The sequence below is a fragment of the Pollachius pollachius genome (genome assembly GCF_949987615.1).
Source record: "Pollachius pollachius genome assembly, chromosome: 19".
In the NCBI taxonomy this organism is placed as follows: Eukaryota; Metazoa; Chordata; class Actinopteri; order Gadiformes; family Gadidae; genus Pollachius; species Pollachius pollachius.
The window spans coordinates 2,549,216-2,566,212 of NC_136952.1; the positions used below are offsets into that span (position 1 = coordinate 2,549,216).

The 16,997-nt window shown below is 50.4% G+C and overlaps 2 protein-coding genes across 2 annotated transcripts in view; one reads left to right on the forward strand and one right to left on the reverse strand.

Moving 5' to 3' along the window:
- Positions 1-16,997, forward strand: part of rab26 (RAB26, member RAS oncogene family) — a gene marked incomplete at both ends in the record, with an annotated part of 57,048 nt that overhangs the window by 34,321 nt on the left and 5,730 nt on the right. The window contains one exon of the mRNA XM_079757083.1: positions 5,394-5,446. Within this exon, the coding sequence (XP_079613209.1) occupies positions 5,394-5,446 (53 nt within the window). The remainder of the gene's footprint in view (positions 1-5,393; positions 5,447-16,997) is intronic.
- LOC307090077 (uncharacterized protein) lies at positions 12,803-15,063 on the reverse strand. Its single transcript, XM_079756619.1, has 2 exons — positions 14,993-15,063; positions 12,803-14,494 (listed from the first exon to the last, which is right to left on the reverse strand). Exons 1-2 carry the CDS (start codon positions 15,013-15,015, stop codon positions 13,813-13,815), a joined length of 705 nt encoding a protein of 234 aa, XP_079612745.1. The 5' UTR covers positions 15,016-15,063; the 3' UTR covers positions 12,803-13,812.

The following is a 16,997-nucleotide window of genomic DNA, read 5'->3' on the forward strand; positions in this document are numbered from 1 at the left end:
GAAAAATCCTAATCACGATTATTTTTTTGTTCAATATTGAAATCACGATTGTTCAAACGATTATTTTTGAGTTTGAAAACATGTTGTATTTATTCAGCATGTCTCTCCCAAAAGAACTTTGTAACTGAGAGCCTTAAAAAAATACACAAAATCGTCAGAAGGAAAATGTTCCAATCTAAAATAATATACAGATATGTTTCCAGCTGTTCTGCCCTTAATATAAAACATTCAATGATAAAAAACAAAACTAGATTATGTTAATTTTGTGATTGACGCTAAAATCGAAATCACGATCAAAAATCAATTAATCGCCCAGCCCTAGCTCTGATGATGAGGTGTGAGGGGAAGCCTCTGGAGGAACCACACCTCCTCATGTCCTCCATCTTCACAGGGGACACACGCGCACGCACACACATACACGGACACACACACATACAGGGACACACACACATACACATACAGGGACACACACACACACATACAGGGACACACACACAGATGTCAATCGCGCTTTGTCGCTGGCAGGCTTTTGTGGCATTTTTGAAAAGTGACACCAATTGAAGGTGTGTGATGGTGTGTGTGTGTTTGTCTGATGGTGTGTTTGTGTGATGATGTGTGTGTGTTTCTCTGTGTGTGTGAGAACACAAACAACATTAATGAGCTTTTAAAATGACTCAGGTCTGAGCTGTCGCCCAGTAATTACTTTAAGGAATATGGCACCTTTAAGCTGTGTGTGTGTGTGTGTGTGTGTGTGTGTGTGTGCAGAGTAGACATTTATTGACACAAATAATCGTCTGAAAGATGATCGATGCTGACGTTCTACATCGATTCCTCAATCCCCCTTCACTCCCCTTGACATACTCTCTCTCTCTCTCTCTCTCTCTTCACCTCTCTGCTCTCTCTCTCTCTCTCTCTCTCTCTCTCTTCACCTCTCTTCTCTCTTCTCTCTATCTCTCTCTTGGTCCTGCTGTCTATCTCTCCCCCACCCTCTCTCACTCTCTCGCCCTCTCTCCTTCGCCCTTTCTCTTTCCCTCTTTCTCATTCTCTTCCCTTCTCTCTCCCTTGACAACATCCGCGGGCTGTCATGTGCAACAGAAAGCAAGACTTTCTTCTGTGGAAGTTGAGTAATGAGAAAGATGCCAGACCTTCAAGGCCTTGGAGATGGGATCTGTCTGCATGCATTTCTGGGAGTTGGATCACGTTGATGCCTTCACTTCATTTATTTTCTGTCTTTAGAATTCTTTCCTTTGACTATTCATTTTGTACTCTTGGGGTACTTGTGGGTTTTCTGACCCCCTTGATCAAATTGTTTAAAGTACTTTTCCAACTTGTTTTTAATTCACTGTCATGAGTCTGGTTCAAAACTTGTCCTTGACTCACGTGGCTTTCATTTTGAAACCTCTCTACCATTCAACTAAACTGCATTTGTCTCACTCTATCTCGTGCGCTCTCTAGTCTTCTCTTATCTTCATCTCTCCAACCTTAATCCGGGGGCAGCATGTGGCTCAGGAGGTAGAGTAGGTTGGCTGGCACCCGGATCATTGCTAGTTAGATTCCCGGCTCCTCCTAGCTGAGTGTCGAGGTGTCCCTGAGCAAGACGCCTCACCCTCACTGCTCCCAACGAGCTGGCTCTCGCCTTGCCTGGTTGACACCGCCGTCGGTGTTTGAATGTGTGCATGAATGGGTAAATGTTAGGCATTATTGTAAAGCGCTTTGAGCGGCCACTAGTTAGAAAAGCGCTGTATAAATGCAGCCCATTTATCTTGGAGGAGGCTGGAGGTGTTTCCTCCTATCTGCAGGCCTTTCACACATGCAGTCTTTCCCTGCAACGTTCTAGAACATTGCCTGCAGAGGTTAATGTGTGAATCGGAACAGGGATCGTTATTCCGGGAAATGGCTCCAGACCTCGTAACATTCCCGGGTCATGAGAGCAGAACCGTTGCCGGGGAGACGGTGACGACCGTCTGCCGTCAGGAGCTTCCCCTCCGAGCGAGAGAACGGCGGCGTCGCGGATGGCGAATTCAGGCGTATATCGTGTACACGATTAACACGTCAACACTGTGCAAACGGATGATTTCTGGGTGTTTCCGTTAGAATATCAGAATCATGTCAATATCCTGTGAGATCGCCCAGGAGGAGGTCCTAGGAGATGAAGCAGTTTACTACGTTGAGTTATGTTTCAATTCTTCGGGTGAGGTGGCCATTCAAATGATGAATTCATGAAATGTGTGAAGGCTGTAATTTATGTCTATCTAGTGACTATACTCAACTATCAGCTATGTGTGAAAGGGAGTTATCCTGAGTGGATTTATCACTAACTCTCTATTTCCTGTTCATCTCTATCCATCTATGTCTCTCTCCCTGTTGGCAGCTGGTTTATGGTTCTAGACACAAACTCTACATATAACTTTGAACTCAAAGGTTGGGGGCGATAATTTTTGCATCGTATTTATATCCTAATGATAATCCTTTAATCCAAATCTTCGTCTCTTAATCCCTCTCTGGCTGTTGTTGTTTATTCCTCCTCCCTGAAGACCCTAGCTCTCTTTTTCTCTGCCCTTCTGTAACTTTCTCTCTAGGGATTTCACCCGACAGTAGCTAATGTCGTATCATTTGTCCTTCCTTGTTCTCTTACTGACTTTTTTTTTCTCTCTCTCTCTCTCTCTCTCTCTTTCTCCCTCTCTCTCTCTCTATCTCTCTCTCTCTTTCTCTTTCTCTCTCTGGCCCTCTCTCTCTTTCTCTTTCTCTCTCTCTGGCGCTCTCTCTTTCTCTCTCTCTCTCTCTCTCTCTCTCTCTCTCTCTCTCTCTCTCTCTCTCTCTCTCTCTCTCTCTCTCTTTCTCTTTCTCTCTCTCTGGCGCTCTCTCTTTCTCTTTCTCTCTCTCTGGCGCTCTCTCTCTGGCTCTGGCTCTGGCTCTCTCTCTGGCTCTGGCTCTGGCTCTGGCTCGATCTCGGCTCTCACTCTGACTCTCTCTCTCTCTCTATCTGGTGTTCTCTCTCTCTCTCTCTCTCTCTCTCTCTATCTCTCTCTCTCTTTCTATTTCTCTCTCTCTGGCGCTCTCTCTCTTTCTCTCTCTCTCTCTGGCTCTCTCTGGCTCTGGCTCTCTCTCTGGCTCGCTCTTGGCTCACGCTGACTCTCTCGCTCTCTCTTCCTCCTCCTTTTCTTGTTCTTCTTTCTCCATCACTCTCTTGCACTCTCTTTCTCTTGATACTTCCCTTCTCTCTACTCCTTCCTCTCCCCCCCCCCCCCTCTGTTCCCCCTTCCTCCCTCCCTCTTCCACCCTCCCTCGCCCAGGCTCCATTCTATTGTCCCTGTTTGTTTGTCAGCCTGTTATCTCTCAGAGCGAGGCTGGCCACCACATGCTGATTACAACCAATCACACGACCTTCACGCCACCGCCTGGCCAATAGAAACACAGCGCCGGCGTAATCCATGAACGAGGGGTTTAGGAAGAACTCTGGAGTGGAGAAGGGAGTGGCGGGTTTAGGAAGGGAGGAGGGATGGAACTTGGTAGTGACACACATGTCATATCATGATATAGACCCACTCTTCATACTGTGTGTCGCAATAGTGTGTCATGACATATGGACCCATTTGTCATGATATAGACTACAGCCACATTCTTTGGGCTGTCTGCTTTCTTCAGTAGGCTTGGTTTGAACGCTCCCACTCTGTTTGACGAGAGCACAGCTCACCTTAATAGACTGGGACCCGCCAGTCAGACTGAGGTTAAAGCGATGTGTTGGCTGGGTTTTTATCTCCGGACTTAATCATCGACGAAGCCAATGACCTTTATGTTGAACTTTATCATCGATCAGCAGAGCATCTCCGAGGTTTAGTTTGCTCTGCCTTGTGTGGTCTCCACTCAGTGGTCAACGTGGACAGATGGTTCTTTTCCTTCCATACAAATGTTTTGAAATCGGTTCAAATTTATTTTCTAACCTTTTGTACGACTCCTGCTGACGAGGTCCGTCCTTAGTTTGGAGAAACCTTATTTTTATTATTTCATGATTCAGTTTCATTCATTTATTCATTTCGTCTTTATTTAAAAAAAATTTAAAAAAGCAAGTATGACACATCAAACAAATACACATAACACACATAACAATAATTTTAAAGTGTCATAAACAATATTTATAAAATAAATGTAGTGTCTATGTCCGAAAAGGAGTGGGAGGAAGCCAAAGTTTCTCTCTGATAAATCCATTGCAACTGCCTTGCTGGGAAACAAGAAATATGAGAGTGCTGCTAATGACAATATTATGCACCCATGATGGCGACATTAGGTATAATTCACAGGAGGTAGGGGTAAATTGCTTTCTAATGGCATTCACTGTAGCTGCTGGCCATTCAATTTTAAAGAGAGAAAATGGCGTCCAGACCGCTATTCAATTAGACTCCTGAGATTAGCTCTAAATACCCAATCACTGGAGCGAACAGGGTCGCTCTGCCTCCAACACGAGGCCGGCCTCATATCTGAGGTCACGCTGCACAATGGTCCGACGGCTGCCAGACGCTGCGATACGATTGGCTGTCCTCCTAGTATTGATTGTGTTGAGGAACAGTTACGCCAGCTTCTGGCCTGGGGTCAGGTGTTCCCTCCCAGGAGGCATGAGGAGAACCCCCCTGGAGGTGGGGAGGGTCAGGAGGTGGTACGACCCACTGGCAGAGCTGGGGGGGGGGGGGAGGAGTCCAGTCCTGAGGTCCAGGACGTGGTCTGTAGTCCGGTCCAGTAGGTTGTCTGTAGTCCGGTCCTGAGTTGGTCTGTAGTCCGGTCCAGAGGTGGTCTGTAGTCCGGTCCAGAGGTGGTCTGTAGTCCGGTCCAGCAGGTGGTCTGTAGTCCGGTCCAGAGGTGGTCTGTAGTCCGGTCCAGAGGTTGTCTGTAGTCCGGTCCAGAGGTGGTCTGTAGTCCGGTCCAGCAGGTGGTCTGTAGTCCGGTCCAGAGGTGGGCTGTAGTCCGGTCCAGCAGGTGGGCTGTAGTCTGTTCCAGAGGTGGGCTGTAGTCCGGTCCAGCAGGTGGGCTGTAGTCCGTTCCAGAGGTGGGCTGTAGTCCGTTCCAGAGGTGGGCTGTAGTCCGGTCCAGCCGGTGGGCTGTAGTCCGGTCCAGAGGTGGGCTGTAGTCCGGTCCAGAGGCTCAGTACGTGGGCTGTAGTTCGTCTGCAGCGTCAGCAGCTCAGCGATGGTTCTGATCTCAGCGTTCTGTTAGCACAACATTCCTCAGCCACTTACGTAACGAGACGCATTCGCTTAATTAATAACTGTCTAACACCTCGTATGGCAACGGTATCTACAATTAAATTTAATTAATAAGGCGTTCCGGCATGTTTGATTGGTTTTTTGTTTCATACCAACGGTGCTTTTGTCTGATGTGTATATTTATCTCCGTCTCCACAGCCCTCCTCCTCCTCTATGACGTCACCAACAAGGGCTCCTTTGACAACATCAGGGTAAGGACATGATTACAGCTCTGCGTCTCTGTTCCTCTGTCTCATCCTCCCCGTCGCCCAATAGATGAAAATAAAGAGCGCCATTGAACTCAAATGAAGTTTGAACTACTGCTGCAGTGGCTCTCCAACACGACCAAGAACCAGAGGTAGACAATTGTTTAGTTGCACTGACTATATGTTTAGGAGCAGTGACTCTATCAGAAGCAGTAACTATATGTTTAGAAGCAGTGACTCTATGATCAGAAGCAGTGACTATATGTTTAGAAGCAGTAACTATATGTTTAGAAGCAGTGACTATATGTTTAGAAGCAGTGACTATATGTTTAGAAGCAGTGACTATATGTTTAGAAGCAGTGACTGTGTTCAAAAGCAGTGATGTTGTACTCATGCAGTGACTGTAACCTCTGCCTTTAGGTGCAGCTGGTATTAGATGCAGTGGCCTTTAGATGCAGTCACCTTTAGATGCAGTGGTTATTACATGCAGTGGGTATTAGATGCAGTGGCCTTTAGATGCAGTGGCCTTTAGATGCAGTGGGTATTAGATGCAGTGGCCTTTAGATGCAATGGTTATTAGATGCAGTGGCTTTTAGATGCAGTTGCCTTTAGATGCAGTGGTTATTAGATACAGTGGCCTTTAGATGCAGTGGCCTTTAGATGCAGTGGGTATTAGATGCAGTGGCCTTTAGATGCAGTGGCCTTTAGATGTAGTGTTTATAAGTTGCAGTGTTTATTTGATTCAGTGGTTATAAGATGCAGTGGGCATTAGATACATTGATTTAAGCTGCAGAGGTTGTGTTGTTGGCCAACTGGGTAACCACCTATCATCCAGTGAGTAGCCATGATGGAGCCAAAAGCCCCGGTGGTGGTAGACTAGGGCTGTGTTAGTCATCTCTCTAGATGCAGATGGTTGAAACCTCATCTTTACTCTGCAGGTGAGCCATATTCTGCAAACACTTTATGCGCTGTATGTGGGATGCATATTGGATTTTTTGGATGAAAGCCGGATAAAATGAAGAATTATAAAACCTTTGTAGGTTTGATGATTTGACAAGAGTTCTACTGTATGTCTGCTCCAGGGTCTCACTCTATCGCTCTCGCTCTCTCTCTTTATCTATATATTTCTCTCCGACTCGCTCCCTTGCTCTCTCTCTCTTTATATCATATATTGTATGCATCTTTCTTTCTCTTTCCTTTCATCTCTCGCGCCTCCCCCTCTCTCCATCAAACACTAAAGTCGTCCCTTAAAGTGTCAGAGGACTATCACCGAAACGTCTCTGGGAGTCTGTTCACGTGATAGAAGACAAAGAGGGATGAGGAGGAGGGAGAGGAAGACAACTAATGGTGGTGACAGCTGACAACCGGGAGCCTCTGTGAGAGGGCGTGTTGGTTTTACCTCCAAATGGATCCATCGCTCTGCCCCCCCCAGGGGGCCTGGGGCCTCGCTCCCTGGGCTGCTGCTGAACTCCATTCTGCCAATTTCTAACACTCCATGGACCATTATACGGGGCTGTGTGTGTGTGTGTGTGTGAGTGCGTAAAAGTGTGTGAGTGCGTTTGCATTTGTGCTTGTTTGAGTGTGTGTGTGTGTGAGTGTATATATGTCTGTGTGTGCGTTTGCATGTGTGTGTGGGTGAGTGTGTGTCTATGTCTTTGCATGCGCACGTGTGTGTGTGCTTGTGTGTGTGTGTGTGTGTGTGTGTGTGTGTGTTTGTGTGTGGTTGCGTGTGCGCGTGCGTGTCCATGTAAGTCGGGCGCATTAGGGAGCCGTCTGCCGCCTGGCTGTCTTTCTTCAGGTGCACCTGCGCTGTGTGTGTGACGCAGCATGACTGGTGTCTGGCTGTCCCCGGCTGGCAGGCGGTGGGGTGCTGGATGGGCCACTGATAGAGACGGTTGGGGGGGGAGCTGGTGAGGGGGATGCCAGATTGGGGCGAGCTTGTTTTGCGTGTGACATTTCCATCGCTCCACGTGGCGTACGGGAGGACTCCGCTGGGGGGGTGATGCATGGAGGGTGGGCTCATCCCCCACCGAGTGTGTGGTGGAGGGAATGAAGACTCGATCACCATGTCAAAACACATCCAGAACTCTTGGTGAATCCTTTGTTTTCAGTCTAGGGTAACCTTGTGAATTGAATTCGTCCTGGAGAAGGTGAGGTGGAAAAAGGAGAGATTTTAGAATAACGTTGGTTACATCGTGAGCCCATCGGCTGAAGGGCTCTGTCTTCATAAAACACCTCCTCACACAAAGAACGCGTGAGTCACTCACAGAAGGGAACATGTCCCTGACCCTCGGTCGTTTGCAAAAGTGCCTCAGAGTGGAAAAGTCTACAGAGTGGCTCGGGCACATTAAGTAACCTCAAGTTATGTTAAGGGTACTATCTAAAAGGTAAATGGACTGCATTTATATGGTGCATTACAATATTGTCAGAAAATCACCCATTCATGCACACATTCACACACCGACAGCGTTGTCAGCCAGGCAGGGCGACAGCCAGCTCGCCAGGAGCAGTGAGGGTGAGGCATCTTGCTCAGGGAGCTTGGAGGAGCCGGGGATCGAACTAGCAACCTTGCGGTTACCAGCCAACCCGCTCTATCTCCTGAGCTACTGTGTTGTTGTTTTCTCCTTTGCAAGTGTAACTTGCCTTGTGTGTTTTCAGTGTCGCTTGACCCCCAACACAAATATTACCCTGCCACAAAGGAAGGTGACAGAGGCGGGATGACAGCGTCTGCCTCTTGGTGCTCAAACTGTGGTCTGTTGGAGCTCTGCCCAGAGGACAAAAGCCCTCTGTTTACCCCTCCCTCTCTCTACCAGCCTATCCTAGATGTTGGTTAACCAGACCCTAACCCTTGTCTTAAACACGTGTTTAAGACAAGTCACTCACCAGCTGCCACAAAAGACTCAAGACTCACTGCTTAAGAGTTCACCTGGACTCTGACACTCCTAGCCCCTCCCATACCTAGCCCCTCCCACGTGTAGCCTAGCCCCTTCCCCACGGTCCCGCTGCTTATTTTGCAGATGACAAATAACTTAGCTTGGAATTGGCAACTCCAAATATTTGTAGATGGCGCCCTCGGCGACCCAGTACACATAAACAGTACTGGAGACTTTTCAAGGGGACTCGACTCCGATGCTGTTGGAGACCATGGGGGGCTGGGGTAAATCCACCAGGCTCAGTTTCTGTCAGTCGTCGTGAAATATACGTTGGCGACACAACACTGCGGGACCCCGGGTTCTCCGTCTGAGCCCGTCCTAACACGGTTCGCCTCTGAATAATGGAACCTGAAGAGACAGCTTCGTGAAGCCCCCAGCGGCGACACGCGACGCCGCCGCTCGGCGTTCGATGGCGTGCTGGTTGGCGGTCGTGGCTGGCCCGGTATTAATGGACGCTGTCTTCATCCCGACGTTCGTCTGCTGCCGCTCATCCCTCCTCATCGGTGGCCTGCCGCTCGGAGAGTCCTCCATGTTTAATGCATGCCCTGTCTCCGGCAGTCCCTTATATGTGAAGGGTCCCGCTTCTTCTTACATGACACAGGAAGTGCAGCCGCGGCGAGCATTCCTAGCACGTCCTGACAGCTTGTACGGGCATGAGTGTGTGTGTGCATGCTTGCGTTGCATGCGAGCGAGTGAGTGCATGCGTGCGTGCCCCTTGCTGTGCTTCTGTATGTAGTCTAGCCTGAGTCACACACGCACAGGATTGACTTGAAGCACTGCAAGGGGCGCACGCACGCACACACACACACACACACACACACACACACACACACACACACACACACACACACACACACACACACACACACACGGCCTGTGCACACTGATGGGCGGTTTGGAAGCGTTCATTTTACTCAGGGATGGTCCCACAGATTTAAGTGGCCGCTGAAAAGGCCAGCGGTCTGGAAGGAGTGCACGTGATTGCCCGGGAGAGGAGAAAGGGTGCACGTGGTTCCCGCCCCCAGTTTGAATCATGCAGCTGATTTCCATCCCAGTATCATGTGATGTCACGTCGAGTGGCAATTGACAGACCACCTTGAAGACCCTCCACCCCTAAACGAGACGCCGGGTCGCTTTATAGCGATCCCGTGTGAATTGATTCAATAGAATACTTCAGAAAGGACTGAATCGTTTATGGAACATTTCCGTGGCCGGAATTGCAGAGAGAAAAAGTTTCCGCTCGCAGCCTTCGATGAGAGAACTCACCAAACCTTATCTTTCAGATAATTCTTGATCCAGTTTGCATGTCCTACGACACGTCAGGAAGCCTGTTTACCCGGCCTAGGATCAGGCCTGGGAGGGGCAGCAGTAAGGACGTGTTGCTCAGAGGAAGAAGCCGACAGGGTCGTGTCCGACATGGGGAGACAGATCCCAGTCGTACCTTCTGGCTGCGAGTTAAACTCCCGGGACCCTGCCACTAGAATCTTGAGTTGATTCAAACCTTGTGAAAACATTTTCATACGGTTTGCATTTCTTGCACTATAAGTTCTCTTTTATCAGAAATCCGGATAATATTCTTTGGAATAACTTGTGTGGTCAAGTCGTCACAAACACACTCGCAATTTGTGGAGATCTGTGAAGATATTGCCTCATCAGCCCCAGCTGTTGGATTTTATCATGAACAGGGTCTCCGGCGCTGAGGCCCAGGGGCGCCCAGCTCAGCAAATGTCGACCAGCTGCCCCGGGCTCCCTGATTGGCAGGGGAGAGCGGGCTGTGTGGGACGCTGGGAGGGCGTGTCACCCCTTAAGGAGTGGAAGTGAAACCCTTCGCCCGGTTCCTGCGTGTTCCTCAGAGGGTCGATGAGTCATCCAGCGCTCGTTAGATAGAGGAAGCCTATTAAGACAGCCGGGGAACCCATGTAGTGAGCCGGTCTTGGACGCGTAGATAATGAACAGGGAGCCGGGAGAGGGAAGCTGTGGTCTGAGCTGCATAGCCAAGCAGGGAAAGCAGGATATCTTAATAACATTCATCAAGAAGACGTCTCCTCGGTGGGCTAATTGCTCAAATATGTCATCATCGCTCATTTTCGCTTATTTCCGTCTCTCTCTCTCGCTCTCTTTCTCTAGGCCTTTTCTAAGGAAACAACAAACTGCCAGTCCTCCCTTCCACTCGCCTCTCCGTCTGCACGGCCCCTCCAGCCCTGAGCCGGCTGGCTTATAGCGTGTCAGGGCTGTCACTCTGACAAGTGGTTCACTTACTTCCTCAAAATCCCATTTTCACAGCCTCCCTCCGAGTGTATGTGTGTGTGTGTGTGTGTGTGTGTGTGTGTGTGTGGGGGGGGTTGGTGTGTGTGGGGAGCATAACAAAAGCCCCCCCCCCCCACCCAAGCCCCGCAGAGAACGGAGAGCTGCGCTCATTAGTAAACACGGGACCTGGAGGAGAGTATTAGCCAGTCAGGGATCAGTCTTTAAAGTCAATTAAAGAACGGCACATACCAGGAGGAGGTGTGGTTGTAATTGCTTTGTGTCGCTATCGATGTGCTTTAAGAGCGGCGGGCATTAAGAGCCAATCAAATAAATTCGCTGGCTTGTGTGTGTGTAAGGACACTGTGGTGTGTGTGTTTACTAGATAATGGGCTGGGATCCTACACACTGGTGTGTACGTCGATAGTACTACAACACACGCACACACACACACACACACACACACACACACACACACACACACACACACACACATGCACACACACTCACACACACACTCAGAGCTGCCGTTAATAGTTGTTATTCTCTGTCCCCGCTCTGATGTGCTCACAGAGATGTGAAAACAGTATTTATGATAATACGAGAACCGTTTGTTCAGCCTGCAGATTGGCTCATTAACTCCCGAGGAGGGCCCTTCTCCCCCGTCTCCCCCCTTCTCCCCCTGTCTCCCCCCGTCTCCCCCTGTCTCCCCCCGTCTCCCCCCGTCTCCCCCTGTCTCCCCCTGTCTCCCCCTCGGTGCCACTGCAGCTTTTCGGCCTGTGAGGCAGAGATGCTTCTGCCGGAGGAGTTTTGGAGTGTTTTTCTCATGATGCAGGTACTGCTAGTTTGGTTGCGTCCCGCTAGGAGGGAGGGGAGGGAGGGGAGGGAGGGAGAGGGAGAGGGAGAGGAGGGAGGGAGAGGGAGAGGAGGGAGAGAGAGGGAGAGGAGGAGGAGGGAGAGGGAGAGGAGGGAGAGGGAGGGGAGGGAGAGGAGGGAGAGGAGGAGGAGGGAGAGGAGGAAGAGGAGGGAGAGGAGGGAGGGAGGGAGAGGGAGAGGAGGGAGAGGAGGAAGAGGAGGGAGAGGAGGGGAGGGAGAGGAGGGAGAGGAGGAAGAGGAGGGAGAGGAGGGGAGGGAGAGGAGGGAGAGGAGGAAGAGGAGGGAGAGGAGGAGGAGGGAGAGGAGGGAGAGGAGGAGGAGGGAGAGCAGGGGGAGGTACCTGCAGCCCGGGGCAGACTGGATGGGAATAGAAACCTCCCCTGTAGTGAAATCAAAAGAAAAGTTAGAAGCCCTTGATTTATACAGCCTCTAGACTTTGAGAACCAAGTGTGTGTGTGTGTGTGTGTGTGTTTTAGTGTGAGTATTGTGTTGTAATGTCCCACTTACTCACCTGCCTGCAGAATGTTCTCTCTCTCCCCCCCTCTCTCTCTCTCTCTCTCTCTCTCTCTCTCTCTCTCTCTCTCTCTCTACCTCTCTCTGTCTTTCTACCGCTCTCTCTCTCTCTCTCTCTGTCTCTCTACCTCTCTGTCTCTCTCTGTCTCTCTGTCTCTCTACCTCTCTCTCTCTCTGTCTTTCTACCGCTCTCTCTCTCTGTCTCTCTACCTCTCTCTCTCTCTGTCTTTCTACCGCTCTCTCTCTCTGTCTCTCTACCTCTCTGTCTCTCTCTGTCTCTCTGTCTCTCTACCTCTCTCTCTCTCTGTCTTTCTACCGCTCTCTCTCTCTGTCTCTCTACCTCTCTCTCTCTCTGTCTTTCTACCGCTCTCTCTCTCTGTCTCTCTACCTCTCTCTCTCTGTCTCTCTACCTCTCTCTCTCTCTCTCTCTCTCTGTCTCTCTACCTCTCTCTCTCTCTGTCTCTCTACCTCTCTCTCTCTCTCTGTCTCTCTGTCTCTCTACCTCTCTCTCTCTCTGTCTCTCTACCTCTCTCTCTCTCTGTCTCTCTGTCTCTCTACCTCTCTCTCTCTCTGTCTCTCTACCTCTCTCTCACTCTCTGTCTCTCTACCTCTCTCTCTCTCTCTCTCTCTCTGTCTCTCTCTCTCTCTCTCTCTCTGTCTCTCTGTCTCTCTACCACTCTCTCTTGCTCCCTCTGGTGTTTGAGTTGTTGAACCAAAAGGGGGAGGGGGATCGATTTATAGAATTGGAGTCGATTTATTAGAATTATAGAAATATAGTTTATTGGAGTGAAAATAACTAAACGTCTTTTATTTAATCAACAGGAAAAGAAAGCTGTACAAAATGTCCCAAATTCAATCATTTTTGGTTGTGTGGGTGTGTAGTTGTGTGGTTGTGTTTGTGTGTGGGTGTGTGTGGGTATGTCAGTGTGTATTGGTGTGTGTCTGTGTATGTCAGTGTCTGTCAGTGTGTATTGGTGTGTGTGTGTGTGTGTGTCTGTCGGTGTGTGTGTCTGTCAGTGTGTATAGGTGGGTGTGTTTGTGTGTGTGTTGGTGGGTGTGTTTGTGTGTGTTGGTGGGTGTGTGTGTCTGTCAGTGTGTGTCGGTGGGTGTGTTTGTGTGTGTCTGTCAGTGTGTGTCGGTGGGTGTGTTTGTGTGTGTCGGTGTGTGTGTGTGTGTGTGTCGGTGTGTGTGTCTGTCAGTGTGTATAGGTGGGTGTGTTTGTGTGTGTGTTGGTGGGTGTGTTTGTGTGTGTTGGTGGGTGTGTGTGTCTGTCAGTGTGTGTCGGTGGGTGTGTTTGTGTGTGTCGGTGTGTGTGTGTCGGTGTGTGTCGGTGTGTGTGTGTGTGTCTTGTCAGTGTGTGTCGGTGGGTGTGTTTGTGTGTGTCTGTCAGTGTGTGTCGGTGGGTGTGTTTGTGTGTGTCGTTGTGTGTGTGTGTGTGCGTGCATGTTAATTCTCTACAATCTTGTGGTCTGCGTCCCAGCGTCCTTGCTCCTCTTCTCCACCCGGGTGTAGATGGGCTCGGCCCGGGTCCCAGCACCCCGGACCGGGTCTGGTCGGGGCTCCGGTCCGGGTCTGGTCCGGGGCTCCGGTCCGGGTCTGGTCTCTCTCCCGGGTCCGACAGGGACAGGGAGCGGGCGACCCGCTGGGCCGCCCATCTGGAGTACGCCGATTTGGCGCGGACCACCGGAGGTACTTTGGCGCCCGGAGACGGGGCCTTCTGGAGCCCCCCTTCTTCCTCCCGCCCATCCTCGGGGCTCCGCCCCCCCGCGGCGAACACGTCGTCGGAGGAGGCGTCCGCGTGGGGGGTCAGGGGCGGGGTGGGGGGCGTGGTCGGCCGGGCGGAGCGACAGGGCGCGCAGCTCCTCCAGGGTGACCAGGTGCAGCGGGGGGCCGCCCCCCGGGGGGAGGCGGAGGAGGGCGGAGCCGTCCGAGTGGCACCGCCGGGGACCTCCTGAGCCTGGGGGGGGCGGAGTCGGGACTGAGGGGGGCGCACCTGGCGACCATGGCGGAGACGGACCCCGAGAGGGGGAGCTGCATGGACAGTCTGGACCTGGGGGGCGGAGCCTGAGAGGTACTGGGGCGGAGCCGGCCTCCGAGGGGGGAGGGGCCAGTGGTCAGGGAGTGGCCGTTGGTCAGGGAGGGGCCGCTGAGGACGGAGGTCCTGACGGGCGGGACCGGCGGCAGGGCCATCAGGGGGGGGCAGGAGTGGCGTTTGGAGGCTGACGAAAGGGAGCCGAGGGGGAGGGACACGTTGCGTATCGGGGGGGCGGGGCAGGCCCGGCTCTTCCTCACCACCACCACGTGCGGAGCCCCGCCCCGGCTGAAGTCAGCTGACCAGCGGTGAGCCACCATGTTGGGAGGGGGCCGGCCGGAGGGGTGGAAGGTGGAGAAGGACCTCGGTCTGAAGCCCCCCTCCCCCCCGGAGCAGGGCTCTGCTGGGGGCTGGGCGAGGCAGGACGTCACCCCCCGGAGATCAGAGGCGTACGCCCTGGGGGGGAGAGAGAGAGAGAGAGAGAGAGAGAGAGAGAGAGAGAGAGAGAGAGAGAGAGAGAGAGAGAGAGAGAGAGAGAGAGAGACTATTAATCCCCAGTTGTTTCAGCAAAGCTGCAGTGGAACTCAGGATAAAATACAATACAAATTAAATACAAAGCAGAGCTAAGGAAAACAGAAATAGATGCTAAAGTAAACGCTGAAGTTAGGAAAAACAGTATAAATTATAAAGTGGCTCAGTGCCAGTTCTTCACAGTACATTAAAGTACATTAAAAACAACAAAGTGGCCCAGTGATCAAGTATATGTATGTATGTACATATACATATTCATATATGCATATATACATGAATCTGCTATGAGATCAGCATGATCGGCAAAATCAGAATTGATGCCAGGGTGAGCCTTCGTGCTTTCATTATCGTTCATGCCGACATCAGCAGTGGTGCCAGCCTCCGTACCCCTGCTAGTCTAACGCGCGGCCATTCGACACATACCTTTTCTGGCTGGCGGTCGTCATCTGTGGGAGCTGGTCGGGGGAACACTGGCTCTCAGGTCTGCTGCTCAGAAACTCTTCAAACCGTATGAAGAAACCTAGAGGGGAAGGGAGGGGAGAGAGGGGCAGAGGACGGGCTGTTGTGAAAAGAGGAACCGGAAACCTCAATAGGCAACCGTGAGCATTTATATTATGCAGTGTTTGGTTCTTATGAACTCAGCAGTTGGATGGTGGCACGATATATTACCGACCAGAGTTTATGTTTCTTGTCTCCTGGTATTGTTGGTGTTCTTGTCTTCTGGTATTGAGTGGATTGGTGTTCACTTTATTGGGATTCGTTCATTCATAGTGGAATATCAACAGACAGAACTTTCACAGAAATCATATCCATCAGCATGAATGTAATATCTTGGCATGAATCATCGACCAGATATCAGTTTTACCATGAGTTGATCTGTGAAGGGTGAATAGACCACATAGTAATGATCTTAATAAAATCATTAGATTCTCTCTCTCTCTCTCTCTCTCTCTCTCTCTCTCTCTCTCTCTCTCTCTCCTCTCTCTCTCTCTCTTTCTCTCTCCCTCTCTCTCTCTCTCTCTCTCTCTCTCTCTCTCTCTCTCTCTCTCTCTCTCTCTCTTGGTACATAGTGCTCCACCCAACCACTAACCACAACTTCCTCAAACACACACACACACACCTAGGCGTATGCTGGAATAAAATGGTGTTTAAGTAGCTACATTTTCCCATATTAGAAGTTGTCAAAATGGGATATTGTGTGCAATTATGTATGTACATTAAGCTTGTACACACACACACACACGCACGCACGCACACACACACACACACACACACACACACACACACACACACACACACACACACACACACACACACACACACACACACACACACACACACACACACACACACACACGCGCACGCACACTAATACCAATACTAATTGCTTCATTGGTTGTGGTTTGCACTTTTTCTGTTTCTTAAAGATAATAACTTTGAAGGTCATGTTTATTGTTAACCCGCTTAACTAGACCCTGAATGCTTGAGAACAGCTTCAGCACCTTATTGTTAATCACCATAAGGTGGTTAACCATCTCCGTGTGGACAATTAGTCTGATGTACACGCTACGGTGTAAACCAGGATTAATGTAAGCTCATGTTTTATATTTTCCACATGCGCATACACACGATTAATTAGTGGGTACATTAACTGTTATTTAAACTCCCCTCACGTTCTTGTTGTTCTTGTTCATAGTTTGAGCGGTACTTAGAAGTTGGGACACTTCAACTGCTGTCTCCTTTTCCTTCATCATGTCTCCTTGCCTTCATCATGTCTCCTGACCTTCATCATGTCTCCTTACCCACATGTGCCCTTACCTTCATGTCTCCCTAACTCATCACATCATCCGAACGTATCGGAAGGTGCAGAGATTCGATGATTTACCCAGTGTAGGAGGAAGTAGGGAGTGTGTGTGTGTGTGTGTGTGGGTGTGTGTGTTTGTGTGTGTGTGTGGGTGTGGGTGTGTGTGAGAGACCTTAAGTGAACAAGGAAAGTAAAATGACACAATATTACCTATGGTAGCATGAAATCCCAAGAGAAGTGACAGTCAGGAAGAAGAGAGAGAAGACTGTCTCGATCTCTGTGGAGCCCCCCCAAGACACCTAGGTGCTGTGGAGGGGTCAGGCTGGGGCCCCGGGGAGCTGTGATTGGATGATGAAAGCAGGTCAGGAGGAGGACAGGTGAATCGGAGGCCAGCAGGAGAAAGCCAATCATAACTTGTGAACGATAAATGAATCCTCAATGTCTCTCGCCCAGGCGCTCATCCCCCTGGCTTTCTCTCTCTTTCCTCTTCCCTCATTATCTCTAACTACCAGCACTGGTTCACACCTCCTCTCCTCTCCTCTCCTCCCTCTCCTCATCTCCTCTTCATTCCTCTCCTCTCCTCTCCTCTCCTCTCCATTCCTCTCCTCATCTCCTCTTCATTCC

Bases quoted from the DNA above. Each gene is read 5' to 3' on its own strand.
- LOC307090077 (XM_079756619.1), bottom strand. From the start codon at position 15,015: ATGACGACCGCCAGCCAGAAAAG. The intron at 14,495-14,992 runs GTATGTGTCGAA...TCTCCCCCCCAG, and splicing joins ACGACCGCCAGCCAGAAAAG to GGCGTACGCCTCTGATCTCC.